The 17,167-nt window shown below is 41.0% G+C and overlaps 1 protein-coding gene across 1 annotated transcript in view; it reads left to right on the top strand.

The window, feature by feature from the left end:
* The first annotated feature begins 2,153 nt into the window (after positions 1–2,153).
* Positions 2,154–17,167, top strand: part of SLC7A11 (solute carrier family 7 member 11) — a 60,473-nt gene continuing 45,459 nt past the window's right edge. The window contains exons 1-4 of the mRNA XM_065687294.1: positions 2,154–2,666; positions 4,101–4,227; positions 8,232–8,347; positions 16,597–16,722. Of these exons, the coding sequence (XP_065543366.1) occupies positions 2,390–2,666; positions 4,101–4,227; positions 8,232–8,347; positions 16,597–16,722 (646 nt within the window). The 5' untranslated portion in view covers positions 2,154–2,389. The remainder of the gene's footprint in view (positions 2,667–4,100; positions 4,228–8,231; positions 8,348–16,596; positions 16,723–17,167) is intronic.

Here is a 17,167-nt window from a genome sequence, read left to right as displayed (position 1 = left end):
GTGTGTTATCCCTATACCACAGAAGAAGCAAGCACCCTTTTCCTTTCATGGGAGAGCATTAATAGCTATGTCCAATGGGCAAACATGCATTCTTCTGGTGAGTGGTCAAATGAAATTTAAAAACCATTATACTGTCCAGTGTTTCTACTGAATAGCTGGATTACTGGGAGCTGCCTCAGGATCATCTGGGAGGTTACTGAGCTTTTGGTTTCATCTTGGACCCATCTTCCTATATAAATAGTGTAAGCATTAGTTAAGAATGATTAAAGTATTAGATATTTTAAGATGTCATGTGTTTCTTCATTAAACAGCCTTTGAAAATTAAAACAGAACTCATCAGCCCAAACAGAGTTCTGTGGTTCTTTTTTCCTGTTTTGATTTCATCTAGTTATTCCCTTCAGGCTTTTATAATCTTATTGGGGAGCAGCCTATGAAGCGTACTACCAGGGGAAAACAATTCTGCATAGCACACCACCTACTTGTGGGTTTGCATGTAACTGCTGTTGTGAAAACTGGCTTGGTTTGGACTCTGGGGTGGCCAGAGGAGGTCCTGCCCATGATCAGTCACCTGCAGCACCTGCCGGAGGGGTAATTGCTTCCCCAAAAGGTTGGGCATATGGGGCAGCGACAATGGGAGTCTGAGCTGTGCAGGGAAGTGAGGGATCAGCACATAGAGGGAAAGTAGGATGTGCTGAGAAAACAGACAAGCACTACCTGTATGAAGTCAAAACCTGTAATCACTTTGGTTTCTACTTGTGTGTATTTAAACCAAATAAGCTTTTTTTTTTTTTTTTATGCCTTCTTTTATCTCAGTGCAAATTACTAAGGGTGAGTTATGACTGCAAATAGGAGGCTTTAAAAACACTGAAGGTTTACAGCTGCAGAGTGTTGATATTCCAGGATCTCTTTCTCACATAAGTTTGAAAGCACTATAGTGCTCTGAGCTTGGTGCCTGCTTTTGAAATGATAAAATGTTTTAACTGTGATTCCCCCCCACCTCAATCCTAGGTCCTAATTAAGCAGTAAAAGCAGTAACTGCAGTAATAATTTCTCTTTGCACTGATCTAATCTGAAGTCACGAGCAGCTGCAGTATTTATGCTACGAAGGATTTTTCCCTTTTGGCATATATTGCACAGGCTGTCCCTTGATTCAGTTACAAGTGCTTGAAGGCTATTGATTTTTACTCTGTTTTATGAGAACGCTCCTTTTTAATTTCTCAGGTTTGAATTTGATTGATCAAGTCATGCGATAAAAGTATTTATGCATCTGATTACCTGTTTATCTGGTCAGAGAAGAACTAGGTACAACACAAAACCCGCTTTCTGATTCCTGAGCTGCTGAAGACCCTGGGCTCTGGGGTATTCTCATCCTCCTCCTGCCAGATCACACTCATGAGGTGGCTGTAAACATGAATGATATTTCTTAAGGGGAAGTGTCGTAGAAACATTGCTTACCGACATCCTAGAAACGCACAGCATGTGTGAAAATTACTGTACCTCGGAAATAACCCCGGGTGTTCATTAGGCTGATTTGGGTGTGTTGCTAGGCAACTCGGGGCAACAAGAGGGATTTTATGTATTCTTTTGGTAGGTACAGGTCCCTGTAGAGATGTCCAGGTAAGTAGCAGAGCCGTGGAAGAAGCTGATCAGCTGCCACATGAGAAGTTAAGCCCTACAAACTTAACTTTCGTTAAGGGGAGATTTTCCAAGGAAGAAATTGGATTAGACCCAGAGATGACGTACCCTGTTTGATTTCTTTTCTCCTTGCACTCTGACCAGCTTTGTGTTTAGGCAGGCTTTTGTTTCTGGCTCCGAGTTGCTTTAAAAACATTTGGGAGTGTGTCTGGGGGTGTTAAGGGTGATGTGCTTAGCTTGATTGGCTCGGCTGGCTTGGGAGTGCTTTGTTCTTCCCATCACCCTCAGGTCAGTTGTGCAACATGCCCCTACTGCTCAAAAAAAAAAAAAAAAAAGGAGAAAGAAAAAAAAAAAAAAAAAAAAAAAAAAAGAAATGCTGAGTAATGCCAGAGGTTTCTCAAATGGCTGATGCAAACCTGGAGAATTTGCATCATCATTCAGCTGGAGTAACTTGGTATGACAAGAGCTTAAATACAAGTCCATGCGGAAGCTGAGCTGGTTCCCAATGATAGGGCAGTACCAGCTCGCAGTGTGAAAGTGCAGGTGTTCCTGAGCAGTGCTCTGACCGCAGTAGAGGCTCAAATACACTTCAGGAGCTCTCTACCTGTGTGTAGGAGCAGCTGGAAAGATAAGAGAGGGCAGAGGAAGAGACCAATTGGTTGGCTACACAGAGGGGGAAACAAAAAAAGTCTTGAGTTTCTGCTGGAAACTTTTTTCCCTGTGCTTGCTGTCGGTGTGCTGGTGGCACTGTAGCATGTATAGGAAAGCTGCTGTAACCACAGTCTCTAATGGAAGCTACTTTCAGGGACAAGCTAATGGCAGGTTGCCCTCTATGGACAGTGAACAGCCAGCCCAGGAGGGAAAAGTTGTGCTGAAGAAGAAAGTGACACTTTTGAGGGGGATATCCATCATAATTGGCACTATCATTGGAGCTGGCATCTTCATCTCTCCCAAAGGCATCCTGAAGAACACAGGCAGCGTGGGCATGTCCTTGACTGTCTGGACGGTGTGTGGTATCCTCTCGCTTTTTGGTAAGTCCCTTAAAAGTTTCTAATCAGTCCAGAGGGGTGCTGGTGGATTATTGCTGTTATTTGTCTGATTTTGTCATTGGATGCCAAGGCAGGAGTGGAGCTTAAGGACCAATAGGGCTACAGAAGGTTTTTTGCTGTGTGATAGGTTGTGTGGAGGGCGCAGAGGTATGCAACCGCTGTCCCACAGGTGCCTGGTCAGTCAAGTTGGAAACATAAATACTTGTTTCTTAGGGGCCCCTAAAGGAACAGCAAAAGTAAATGTCCAGTTTATGCCATGCATCATGCACAGTGTTTTTTTTCTGGATGTAACAGGTAGTTTACAGTTTGCTTGTAAGGCCCCCAGCAGCTGGGGATGGGGGTCACTCCACTCAAACACCAGATGAATCTTTAGCCATCTAAATTTAGTTTCCTGGAGGCTAGAGCAAGGTCTGAGAGGAATAATTCCCTCTGGACCTAAGCTGTATAGGCATAAAAAGGAACAAAATAGTAATAACACTGATAACCCCTCTTGCCAATCTTTACTTTGTTCCTTCCTCATGACGTTGCTTTGAAAGACTGAGCTGCAAAAAACAGTGTGATGGAAACAAGTTTGTAATGCAAGTTTTATTGCTGGCCTGTGTACTGTGACAGGCCAGCAATTATCGCATTTTACTAATTTTGTGTACTTTTGAAGAGTGTTAAATTCTGAAGAATGACAGTTTATTTGTTCTGTACACAAAGCCTCCATTCAGAGTGGCAAACTGCACCTTAGCCTCAGTAGGACAGAGGGGTCCGCTGACCTACTTAATGAGCTAATCTCAAAGAAGCTGAAGAACTAGCAGGAATATTTGCTTTATTTAAAGCAGAAATTACTTGTTTTCTGGCAGGAGGTAAAGAGGGCAAAGACTGGCTAACGTGTCTGCTCAATAGCTAGAACATGAAAATGCCACCCTGTGTAAATTGGCTCTGATCTTAAAAGAAACATGGGCTGTTTGCGAACTAAGCCCGCCTGAATCAGACAGACTGAGTTTAGAACCCATAGGTCACATGTTAAATGTATTGTACAATGTGCAGTATAACCTGTTGATCATCATTTGATAACAAGCAAACGTGTCAGAAGGCTTTCACTTAGCGGTGGCTGGGTGGGGAGCTGGGGTAGCTGGCATGACACAGCATTTTGTTGTCCCTCTTCATGAGATATGAATGAGTAATGAAATGTGTTGATAGCAAACAGTTCCTCCAGTGGATTTTCACCTAAGTGTATCTAGATACATGTATTGTTTGGTTAACTGCAAGCCTAGCTGAATGAATTAACACTTACCTAATTGCTTGAAAAAGTTATTAAAATACATCTAAAGCAGTTGTGATACCACAGCAGCTCCGTTGTTTTGCTTATAAAAGTTTTGAAAGGTGTTTCTGGATATCTCTTGTGATGCCAAAGTTTAATTCTCACAGGTGCCCTCTGCTATGCTGAATTAGGAACATGCATTAAGAAATCTGGTGGTCACTATACTTACATCCTGGAGGCCTTTGGCCCCTTACCTGCTTTTGTGAGAGTCTGGGTTGAGTTACTCATCATTCGGTAAGTTTATTGTGGCTTTTCTGTGGGTTTTTTTTTTTTTTTCTTTCTGACAGCAGCACACTTTTCAGTCATAAAGAAAAACCTCCACTATGTGGTGGGCAAAACAAGTCAAATATACCTTGATCAGTGAGCTGTGTTCTTTTAGTATGGTTACTTCAGATAACACAACACTATTTTGCTTGTTAACATTGTCAAGGAGACATACGTGCATGTATGGGGGAGAAAAAAATGATTGAAAAAAACTGCCTGCCCCACAAATTTAGCTACTTGCATTAATTTTTCTAAGCTTACTGTATCCATTAATGTCAAAAATAATGCCAATATCCGTGTCTATATATCGTAGAGTGGAAGAGGGAAGTCACCTTTATATTTTCTCAGACTTGCCACTGGCTTTTGGAGCAGTTGCTTTTGTCTGTGGATACAGGAATAAATCCTGGTGAAGCTATTGCCCAGTATTTTTCAGATTTGGGGTGCCATGTGCTCTTCATATGTCAGTTCAGGTCCCCATTTTTTTGGTTTTGTGGGATGTTAGAAAGCTTAAATCCTGATGACTGTGAAAAGCACTAACTGGCCAAATAAAGCAGCGTTAATTCTTTACGTATCTAAAATGTCCAAAGTATTGTTTTGGTATGAAAGCCTGTGACTCCTGGAGCTCTTGACACTGTATAGGTGAATTACAATATGAAGATGCCAAATCATGTCAAATATATTTTTGTAATTTAAATGGATCTTTGCAGCAAACTCAAATGTGGCCCTTTGAATTATTTTCTTTTTTTATGGTATCACTGAGGCTAGAGGGCCTGTTACAGGTAGAACAGGGGCAACTCACTTATAAAATAACTTCGGGAATGCTCCAGTCCTGCCTCAGGCTAGTTAGCACTCCTTTCCCCTCTCTTCCGCAATCAGCAAATTAGTCACAAAAGTGCACGCCTCATTTCAAATCACAGCTATGTTTACATAATATCAACAAGTTCTAGCATAGATTTGAATTTAAAAGCACTGACAGTGCTGTGTCATTATGAATCCAAGGATCTTTATCTTGTTTCTGGTGGAAGTAATCTTGTATGTCAGATGGTCCCTTACATCCTCACCCCCATAAGTAAACTTTGCATTTGCTCCGTAACTTCCGTTGAATGTGATGAAAGAGCAGATGTCTTAACCCTATTAACTTTTTGACAAAAGGAAAACCAGACAGGAAGCAGACCTATTTTTAAACTGTGAGAATCACAGTGCTGTGATCATAGCTATATCATTACACATCCCAGGATCAATAAAAGAGTCTGAAATATCCCCCTCTTAACCTGCACCTTTCTAGGTAGGGAGACCTTATGAACATAGGCACAAACACCAACAAGAAACCAGGCTTCATAAATTCCTCTCCTTGCAAAATTATTGCTCTTTTACATATGACAGTGTCCCAGGAATGTCACAAAAACACTCTTAGTCACCATGATCTGCCCCACACCCAGTAAATAATCATCTTGCACGGGAAGGAACGTCAGTGAATTCTTTAATCATCAAATGTGAGAGGTAGCAAGTGAGGTGTACTTGTTAAAACTTGTGATGATCAGAGCAGCGCTGCTGGTGCTCTGTGTAGGTTTTACATCTCACTCCTGCATTGGTAAACTAATTGGCTGCTGCTATCAAAGAAGTTAAGGACTAATATGTATCTAGGGTTTTTTTCAGTAGATGAAGTTGCACACACACTTCTCAGCTAAGCCATTTTTTCCTCTGAAAGATCACAGGATTATCACACCCACAGGCTGGTGAAGAAGCCACAACCAAACTCAGCATATCCTGCTCTCAAATATCTTTTCAGCCACTATTTTACAGTCTAGGACACACTTAAACTCTGCTCACACACTGATTAAACTGTGCCAGAATTACCTGCAGTTTAGATGTACCTTACACTGTGCTGCTCCACATCCAGTACAAGTAGGAACTTTTCTTCTCCCCAAAAGTCAGGTTGCAGGTATATTACATGCCTAAAAAAAAAAAAAAAAAATGGAGGCTAGTTTTCAAACAAGTGAATAAGAGTATGTGAATGCATTGGCTGTAGTGATTAACTATAGTTGTTGCTACATATAGGTTGGGTAGAACAAGCTGTCAAGCAACTGACTCACCTGTGGTATGTGCTGGGGCACTATACCTGCTCCTTAGCCGATGTTTTTTTGTGCTCCTTGCCCTTCAAAGAAAGCTGCTGTTGCCCTCCCTGTCCACTCCTGAACACACAGTAGTTAGGGGCTGCTAGCCTGTCCTTAGGATTGTGATCAAAAGGAAAATGTCCCATTCCTTCAACTTCCACCTCCACTGGCTGACTAAGCTGCCAGCAACATCTCCCCCAAACATGTGAATACAAGAGACACAGCTATGAGAAGTATAATTTAGGAGCTATGTTTTTAAAAACATAGCGGTGTGGATAACAGCGACTGCCTCTTTAAAAAGGCCTGTCTTAAAATGAGAGGGAAAAATCCAGTTTCTGGAAAAAGGAGCTGGGACTCCAAAGATCTGATCTTTCATCTGATCTAGGACACTTCAAACTACTTTTGGCAGCTTGAAGTGTTGAAAAGCTGGAAGGAAGCCTGGTGATCTTATGTAAATTAGAAATATTGCACCCAGGTAAAGTCATAAAATGTCTGTGTAAATCCAACACAGAAGACATTTGGTCCCTGATCAAAGGCAAAAATTGCAAAGCCAACTGCTGGCTGGTGAGAGGACCAGTCCTCATGTGTGGGGATGCACAAGCCACAGCCCAGATTTGTCCACACAGACACTTTCAGAGGAAGAAACTTCTGGTTTTTGCTTCTCTGCAGTTTGGTTCAATGCAATGTGTGACATTTTGGTTGAGTCATAACACTAAGAAAGTCGGTTCTGTTTCAAGGGCAAAACTCTTCCATGGAAAATTCCTTTATTGTCTGATGGAGAATAATAACTTCTCTGCAGAATTTTTACACTGTTCCATAGCATATTTAGCAACTATATTTCTATTCAAATTCTGTAAGGTGAAGCATTACTTTATTAAATGCTCTGGATCTTTTTTTTTTTCCCACAATAAATTTGCATGGACTCTTGTTTAACACAAAAATCCTTTAAGGCAGAATCATATTCGCTTTTGTCCTTATTGTGTGTGTGTGATGAAGCACAGAAGCCACCAGCTGTTGTGAGAAGGGTGAAAGTGTCCTCCCAAACCAAATGTGAACAGGTCACTGGAACTGTTATATTCAGACAATGTCTGATCCGAGACACAGGGTAATTTGTTGGTAATTGTGCTGGTGCTAAGGCTTCTGGCAGACATTTAGCTCATCTCAAAGAGAAAGGCTGTATGAACATTGTGTATTTCAAATTTGTAAAGGCAACAAGTGCATGCCTTCACATTTCTCCCTTTCATGGTAGGTGCTTTCTGTGCTTCAAGGAATTTTGATTTCACTTGCAGTGCTAGGAAGTTGTCAGTCAATAAAAGAAACAAATTCTGTTTGCATCTCAGGAAATAACCATTTTTGTTCATTTGTTGCATGGTCTCAGATTTTAATACCAGCTTTGAGTAGGTTTGAGATACTTATTTCAATATAGCAGAATTCTCAGCTTGATTGAAATTAATTTGCTTGTTTCTGAGGGGTGGTATAACTGGCCACTAAAATTCACTCCTTAATGACTTTTACTTGGAGTTTTGCCAATGTAATCTAATTCTGGACATGTTTACTTTGAGCGAGTGAATGAAGATTTCTATTGATACCTTTCTTTTCTGTTTACGGCTGCTTTACAGCATGGAATTTGCAAGAATAATCCTGGTAAGAAGTGCTGCTGTCAAGATCAGAACAGCTGAGCAAAACTAAACTGCTTATGGTTCCCTCATACATTCAGAGATCACAGTACATGACAGCAGGTTACAAGCACCCGCCAATATTAAGTATGATTCACAGTTCTGTGATAATAAAGCATGATCCCATAACGATATTATCTATTGTGGATTAACTTTGTGATTTTTCTTGTTGTTTTTACTCTAGCCCTGCTGCCACAGCAGTGATATCATTGGCCTTTGGACGTTACATTTTGGAACCTTTCTTTATGCAGTGTGAAATCCCAGAACTTGCAATTAAACTTATTACAGCTGTTGGCATCAGTAAGTATCTAATTTTAGGTTTAAGGGAAGGGTAAAGATGGTATAAACTGTGGGAGGGGGAAGTAATTGCACACTGAACAGTTATTTGTTTCATATGAATCATTACAGAAGGATTGTGCATCCAGTGTCAAGGGCATCAGTGTGACTTCTTGCCTGGGTATGTGTGTTTGTGAACATACACAGTAGTAAAGAGAATAGCAGTCTTTATTAATGGCAGGCCAAATCTATTGCTAAGGCTGATCCTGTTGCCACTTGAATTAATGACAGAACTCTCAGTACTTTTGTGTAAGCAATTTCAGTCCCTAAGAGATGGTGAGCCAGTGCCAGAGATATGGAAGAATGACTGCCTGATTTTAAGTGCTTTGCTCTACCTCTGTTTTAGGAGGCAATTGAGTGCCAAGTATGATGCCATGAAGAAATGTAGTTCTCCTAAGTGGAGCACAGGCAACAGGAGATCATCATTCCTAGTGCCACTCTGTCCTTCATAGCAATAAAACTTATTGGGGCACTTGCAGTTTGGGAGGCAGAAACCCAACTGATGACTTTGGGAGAAGGGTGTAAAGCTTGGTAAAAACGCGTATGTTACCAGCAGCTCATCTTACTCTTGCTGACTGAAATTAGTGTGAAAAGGCCCTCGTAGGGCTACAGACAATCAGTAATTGCCAGTGGAAGGATGCAGGCTACCCCAAGACCAGGAACTTTACAGTGTACCTGGGCTGCTGTGGCTATGAAAAAAGAAAGCACAAATCATAATGCAAATGGGACTCTGGAGCGCTTTGTCTTCAGCACTAGAGGCTTTATTCATGTTCTGTCTGGTCCCTGGGTATGATGCTCCTTGCACAAGTGTGCACACATTCGTATTCAGCTGTGCTGGGAGAAGAGTGCTGAGTAGACCTGAGTAATTAGTAAGGGATTGTTCCTTTGAATTTGGTCAGTGCACATCTCAGAAACAAAAGGGCCGGAAAAAGGAATTAAGACATGCAAAATGATCAAAGGCACACAGGAGACCCCTTCAGTTTTCCACAATAATAGGTTCAGATGCCTTTTTCTTTCTCTGGGGGTAGGGAGTTCAATTGACATTGAAATTTCCAGTCTCCAGGTTACAGTGGTGTTTTTTGTAGGCACTCTTTTGACAGAGTTCCCTTCTGCCCAGAGTGTTAAAAAAATTATTATGTGACCACATTTCTTTCTAACTTAATTATGCACAAACTATAGGTTTCATAGGAATAATTGAATTAATGGCTTAAATTTTGAGGTCAATGGCTTTTTATAGCTACATCTGTCTAAAATATTTCAGTGCGAGATAAGGGTGAAACAGATGTTCAGTAACTTCAAGATCACTGAGACAGAAGGAATGTTAAGTAAGGACTCCATCAAAGCATTTTGTTAAGTGCATGTGATTCAAGCACAATAAGTGAACAATTCAAAATAGGTTTTTATTGCTTTTAATTTAATTGAAAATCTGTGTGATAAGCCAGGGCATTGCAAAGCAATTAAATAAAGAAGTAGCATGGGGGGGGGGGGCAGAGCCGTAGAAGAGGGAGTTACACTGAAATAATTAGAGCATAAAGGGAGAGAAGAGTTCACAGCAGAATGCTTCTGTGGTGAGCGCAGGTCTGTATAGCACAGGTAGGATGAGCTGTCATGTCACTGAAAGAAGGGATTCTTGTATAAAGTTTGTAGCTATGAATGGGACAGCCCTGAGGAAGAGCGGCATGTCAGAGGCTTGATCTTTATTACTTGCAGTATGCTCTACTTTAATTTGTAGTAGTTTTTGATTATATGCTACACTCAAGCTTAGGGATCCCAGAACACATGACTGTTACCCTCATAGGGTAAGAATTAGCTGTTGTGGTGGTAATCATAGAATCATAGAATAGTTAAGGTAGGAAAGCACCTTAAGATAATTCAGTTCCAACCCCCCTGCCATGGGCAGGAACACCTCACACTAAACCATGTCACCCAAAGCTCTGTCCAGCCTGTCTTGAACACCACCAAGGATGGAGCATTCACAGCTTCCCTGGGCAACCCACTCCAGTCCTTGCCACCCTTACAGTAAAGAACTTCCTTTAATTAAGGTGGTGTTGAGCTGAGCAGACACATTGGAGCCCTGAATAATCCAATTTAATGGTGTCAAAGGTAGTCTTTGCTTACATTGAAAATTTTAAGTTAATCAGGAAGTGAACTGCCTTTTGTCTTCTCATCCTCTCCTGATCCCTTCTCCCTCTTGTGCCTCATGACGGAGTGCTCATTGCATATCTGTCTTTATTGCATGAGGGAAAGGTAGCGGGAAGTAACATTAAACTCTGTCTCCTTGGATGAGACTTTGTTCTGCAGTTTTTACCTTGTCATTTCTGATCATACTAAAAAGGGCAGGAAGAGATACTGAAAAATCTCCAACACAATCAGTATATATAAAAAAAATTCTGAGAGATCTTTGTATAACCTGGTCTTAAAACCTCCAGCAAGGGAGTTTCTAAAGCCTCATCTAATATTGTGGCTTGATTTTTTTTCTATCCTTGTCACAAGACATCTTTCTCCCCTGGCCTTCCTTTTCTGCAATTTAATCCTATTACTAAAAGGTTACCCAAGATGGATGCAACCAGAATTATGATGGAGAATGGCAAATACTGTTGCTCCTCTGCAAGCTGCAAACAAGTACTTCTCAGAGGGGCTACAGCCTGTTCTGATCCTCACCACTCCACCTCAGTGTCTCTGTGGTGCAAAAGGAACAATGGTGCTGCAGAGAAGATGTAGATCAGATGAGACCTAAAATGGAACTTCTGGAGAGTGTAACCTTTAAAAATCCCCTCATTCTTAGTTTTGTATTTATAGGGAAAAAAGTATGCACTGGGCACAAAGTTCTCCTCAAAATCATCTCTGTTCTGAGCAATTTCGAAAAATCTTTATTGTGTTCCCAGTATGATGCTTTTTTTTTTTTTTTTAATGTAATTATTAAAACAACCAACCAAAAAGTCCAGACATTTCAGGGGCTTGGTAGAGAGAAGGATGCTTGTGTGGAGGTTCTCTGCAGGCACCCCAGCTTTCTGAATCTCTGAAGCAAAGGCTGCCTGTTCTTTTCAAACTTTGAAATTGCTTTTATTCACTTGGTGTTTCTCAAGTGTATCTCTGCAAAGAGAAAAGCCTAGGCAAACGCTGGAATATCTTGGTCAGTACCAGAGAGAAAAGCAGACAGCTCAAAGATATCTAATTACTACAATTTTTATGAAAATAAGTGGCCGGGTAGAAGAGAGAGAACCTGGATGCACCCCAGCATAAGGGAGGACAGCTGAGGAAAATACAAGCAGGAGGAGAAGCCTTTTAAATGCCAACTTTGCTTGAGTTGGACACAACAGCCTGCGAACCCAAAGCAGAAGGGATAATGTCCACATTTGTTCTGATGCTGAAGATGGTCTGTTTAGAAGACAAAGTTAAAAAATCGTTTTTCTATTTATGTGGAAGCTGGTAGACTGCATATTTATTGTTTCTTACAATGAAGAAACATCCTATCATGATTGCAAAGCATGGTTATAGACAGTGCAAAACCTCCCTATTCATATATTGCTTTATCTGTATATTTCAATTCTCCTGCTAATGGTAAACTTAAATATATTGGTTACAGGAAGGAATAAATTATACTGTGCAAAGGTATTGAACTGCACTATCAATACGTAACCTGTATAGATAAGCAATCTTAACTATTCTAATCTTTTCTCTATATCAGGTTTCAGCTAAACAGGTTTCAGCTACTAAAAATTGAGACAACTTGCACGTGTTTTTAAGGTTTTAACACTCATTCATGTGTAATTTGGGCATTTTACACTACAATAATATAAAATACCCCTCCCCCCCTTTTTTTTTTGGAGGTCTGCCAAAACCCCTCACATATAAGGCTGTTAAAAACTGTGCTTGTTAGAGGCAGTGTTATGCTTGAAAATGAAGGTCAGCTGTACACATCTATCAGTGCTTGCTGGCAAATACTCCAGCCCAAAGCTTTATTGGCATAAATTTGGTGTGTATGTGACTTATAGTTAGCTGCTTTTTTTTTTTCTCCCTGTCATGGCCAATGTTGATCTCTATTGCTGACAGTTTTCAGACAAGCAGTTCAAATTAAGACATCTCTTGGCTTGCAGGGATAGCAAAAGCTGCTCTGATGGGTGCTTTTGTGCCTCCTGTGACTGTTTTAATTGACACATTAGGATCTGCAAATTGAGGGTATTTTCTTCTTTTGCTATGTGTGAATGTCTTAACCCTAAAAGCCTGACAAGTGAGGGGAGGACAGTTACGTTGGTTTCCTGCTGAGGCAATGGTACATATAGTCTTGAAAAGTAGGCCAGAATGTAATGCCTACTGTTAGTTCTCCCATTAGATTTCGTTATCCAGCTATAGCTGTGGCTGTGTGAAGGAAAGGGATTGCGAAAAGCAATATGTTTCTTGTTACCATTGTGTTTGATTGTTCATGAACCCCATTTTATTTGCCCTCCCTATTCTGATCGGTCAGGATTCATTTTGCTTTTAGTTAGGTGTTTAGTTTAAGGTAATTGTCTATGCTCCCCATAGTGGAGAAAGAAGGGGAAAAGATGCTTCCTGAAGACAACTCCTCTCATCTGAGATGGTGTCCTGGGTTTACCAGGAGCCGTTTTGCTCCTTCTTAGTAACTGGTGCAAGCTCTGTGTTTTGACATCCAGCCTGGGCAGAGAGCTGATAACACCGATTGTTTTTAATTGTTGTTAAGTAATGTTTATTCTGGCCAAGGACTCTGTGAGTCTCATGCTCTGCCGGGGACGAGGGAGGCCGGGAGGAAGCGGATACAGGACACCTGACCCAGGCTAGCCAAAGAGGTATTCCATACCACAGCACGTCATGCCCAGGGAGGTAACTGGGAGTTACCCGGAAGGGCAGGCTCTCTCTCTCTTCCGGGGGGTCGAACTCGTTCGGCCGTGGTGTCGTATTCTCTTGTTATTTTCTCTTATCAATATTATTATTGGCGGTAGCAGCAGTGGTTTGTGTTATACCTTAGTTACTGGGCTGTTCTTATCTCAACCCGTGGGAGTTGCATTCTCCTGATTCTCCTCCCCATCCCTCCGGGAGTGGGGAGGGTCGGGGGGGGTGTGGTGGTGGTGAGTGGACGACCTGTGTGGATTGGTTTAAACCACGACAGATGGACATCTGAAAGAAGTGTTATTCATCCTCTGGAGGTAACTGTATCCTCACTGGGGATGCTAGATGCCTGAATTCTAGTTAGCAAAGTTAGACATGAGTCCTCCTTTCACTGTCCTTTTGTCTGGGGAGTTGCTGCTTCCTTCTGATCTTTGATGTGATTCTGTATCAAAGTGTCTGCAATCAGTTTCTTGAAGTATCTCCATAAGGCCCTATTCATAGAAGTGATGTGCTCAATAATTACTACAGTCGCAAGATATGGTTTCCTTCTTGAATCCTGGCACAGCTGTCATATTCTTTTCCTGATGTTTAGCAGCTTTCTTCATGACTCTTCGGTCTCCTTTTGCTATCCAGTTGCTAATACAACCAGTATGGTGCTGATAGATGATAACAGTATAAGCCCTATATCCCTGTATGTCTGTTATGTGCATACAACTTCTAAGACTAAATAAGTAGGCTGTAAATTCCTGTAGCCTATTAATTCCAATAAAATGAAATTCCCCAAAATACCAAATCAGTCTTAACTCTTATAAGAACTTAAGTCCCGGCCCTGCAACCTGAACTGCTATATTTGTGTAGTTGTTCAACACTGCAAAAGGACTTGCTCTTACAGAGGACCATCAAAATTAAGGGCACGTGCCCTGGACTGTGCAGGTGTAGGGTCCTTTCAGCTTCCCAATTAGATGAAGGTCCTTGCAGTGTCTATTTTGCTTTCACTATTTCATTAGAAAGCCTCAGATGAAACATCTGGCTGGCTTGAGCTCACAGTTGGGGATGGAAAAGTTTTAACACTGCTTGTGATCAGACTGCCTTTATGAAAATACCAGCCTGCATTTTTATTTTCAAGCTAGTGTAGCTCTCCAGCAGATCTGGGGCTGTGATTTGTGGGTGGCTGGCCAGCAAGGAAGGTTCTGAGTTTCTGTGTGAGTTGACCTTAGTCTTTATAATAGTTTGCTATGCAGTGACATTCTTGTATGTGTATCAGAAAAGTGAAACAGATGCATTAGAAAACCTTGAGGGGGGCTCTCTTCAGGGAGGATGCTCATGCTACCTATTCTGACCTGTGTAAAGTAACAGACAGCTGCAGTCAGCTTGAACTCTGAATAAGCTGGATGTCAATATCTGATACTTTCTTACACATTAAACTCTTCCTTGATATTTTCTTGTGGCCTGGTCTCTGACTGGGCTTCATCTTCTGGGAAAGAAAGGTATGACATCCTGAACTTTCTAGGAAATTTGAAATAAGCCAGTGCTTGTTTATGGCATTGGATTGTCTTTATAAGTCCCTCATAAATAAACACTGTTGGTCTAATGAATATTTTGAATATGTTTTGCTTAAATGACAATTGTTAACCTTCCTGGTAATCAAGCCCTGAGAAAAAAGGAGGACCCTCAATCAGTGCTAATATTCAGCAGTAACTAAAAGAGGTCTTTCAGCATTTAAAAGTGAAGGTAAGTCAGGGACAGCAGAGTAATGAATCGGGTCCCTGGGATTTTCTGTTTCCTGGCAAGTATAGGTATACATGGAAGTAATAAAGCAAAAAATAAGCTTTTGTATCTCAAGTGAAACTTTGCAGAAATTTAAGTGACTACTTTGTGACTTAAGAATGCCTCAGTTCCAAAATATGGTGAAATACAGAACTAGGAAAACATTTTGACCTTTAAGATTTTTTTTTTTTTTTTCTGTGAAAAATTCACATTAAGTGATATTGCAAATATATGTTGACTTTTGTAAATTGTACATTTGAGAGTGAGGCCATCACGTCCCAGATAAAAATTCCAGGAAACACTTTCATACTTTTTTCCTGGAATTTTTATTTGATTAAAAATATATAAAAAATACATTGCAATACAGATTACTTGGAATTTTCTTCCTTTTCCATTAAACTTTTGTTTAAACTGAGAATTTTTTATGATATGTATGTTTTGGCCTTGCTGGTGAACAGAATATGTATAAAAGACTTGGGATAAATCAGTGTGGTTTGCTGCCAGAAAGTTTGTACCATGCCAGATTTACAATGCCAGCTCATACAAACTAGCTCCCAGACTCTGGCAGGAGATAGCATCTTGAGTTTTTATGTGCCCCAGGATGTGTTGATATGGCTGATGATATAGATGAATCAGTGCTCTTGAAAGAGTTTGAAGTATGGGAGGACTCTGGTAAGGAGCTAATTCATTAGTTCCATATGATGGCAAGAAATAAGAGATAAGTCAGCAGGATTGTTTGACTATGTTCTCCTTTCCCAGCAACAGAGGGGGAACAGGACTTTTTATCTAGTGAAATGACTCATATTTTCCATTCTTTAGGTACTTCGAAAAAACCCATAATGCAAACTCCTTTACTGATTATGTTTTTCCAGGGTAATAGTTTAAATAAGCTAGAATAACTGGCACTCAAATGGTAAGACTTACAGTCCTCCTGTCAGTCAGTGCTGTAGTAAAGGCCAGAAGGTGCCCTCCCTGACCCAGAAGGAGATGCGAGCCAAGTAGGCAGGATGTAAAAGTCCTTCTCACTTATCTCTCTACATGTTGCAGACCTGGGCTTTGTTTTTGAAAGTTAAAACGCTCTATTTCTTCACCAATTCCCAACAAGGATGGGCATGCTACTTGCACTCTTGCCTTCCTGTATATCTGGTGGTAGAGCAGTAAGAGAGGAGAAAGAGTGGAAAAGAGGAGCATACGTAAATAAGGTAGTGAGTGAGTGGCCAATTTATGTGGGGGCTAAATGTGGGTGTGCAAGTTTAATATGATCATTAATTGTTATTGTTTTCTGAAAATGCAAATCTCTACTCAAAGTGGCACTGATACAGAAATCTGGAGTGACAAGGGTTGGGCAATTCTTCTGTTCAGGGCAGGCCCCTGCCAGCCAGTTGTTTGCCAGCAGGTAACAATTCTGGGTAAACAAAGCTGTAATTTGGTGTGGAGGGAGCCAGGCAGAGAACAGCAGAAGCTGGAGAAGGTTATCAGGGTGTGTTTCCTTTAATGCATCAGGATCTAGGGGGGTGTATGGCCTCTCTGCTTGTGAAGAATTTTGTGACGATTTCAGCAGCATAACTAATTCTTTCTGATTTTTCTTTTTCCCCTTGCAGCGCTGGTGATGGTCCTGAATAGCACAAGTGTCAGCTGGAGTGCCCGCATACAGATATTCCTTACCTTTTGCAAGCTTGTAGCAATTCTGATAATTATAGTCCCTGGAGTTATCCAGCTAATTAGAGGTATGAAATGAAAAGTAAATGCTTTTAAAATGCTTTTATCTTTACCCTCCCCAGTCTTTCCCCACCTGCCTCCACCAAATAATGCTTATAGCAGCAAAATCTCTTAATTAGTCTGTGCTTGCTTAAACTGAAGCTCTGTACTGTCATGTAATTGATTAGAAGAGGAACTACACTGGGATGAACTGGTATTTCCTTCAGCATGCCAATGAATGTATTCAGATCAGTCATGTTTTCAACCAGCAACAGGATTGCTCTTCTCTGTAATTTGCCTTTGGTGTGAACTTTGTGGCAGGGGCAGGATGGGTTTTAATGACAGATGGGTATATCCCTCCCCAGAGCACATGCTTATTTGGGGCAGAGTATGTCTCCTTTAACTGGGCTAGTGCCTAGTCTGTTTGGTACTGGCTAGGTGGTGGTACAGGAGGCTCAGTACTGGGGAACATAT

The sequence above is a fragment of the Lathamus discolor genome, chromosome 1 (assembly GCF_037157495.1).
Source record: "Lathamus discolor isolate bLatDis1 chromosome 1, bLatDis1.hap1, whole genome shotgun sequence".
In the NCBI taxonomy this organism is placed as follows: domain Eukaryota; kingdom Metazoa; phylum Chordata; class Aves; order Psittaciformes; family Psittacidae; genus Lathamus; species Lathamus discolor.
The sequence above is the reverse complement of the archived record's forward strand: the minus strand, read 5'-3'. Positions and strand labels throughout refer to the sequence as shown.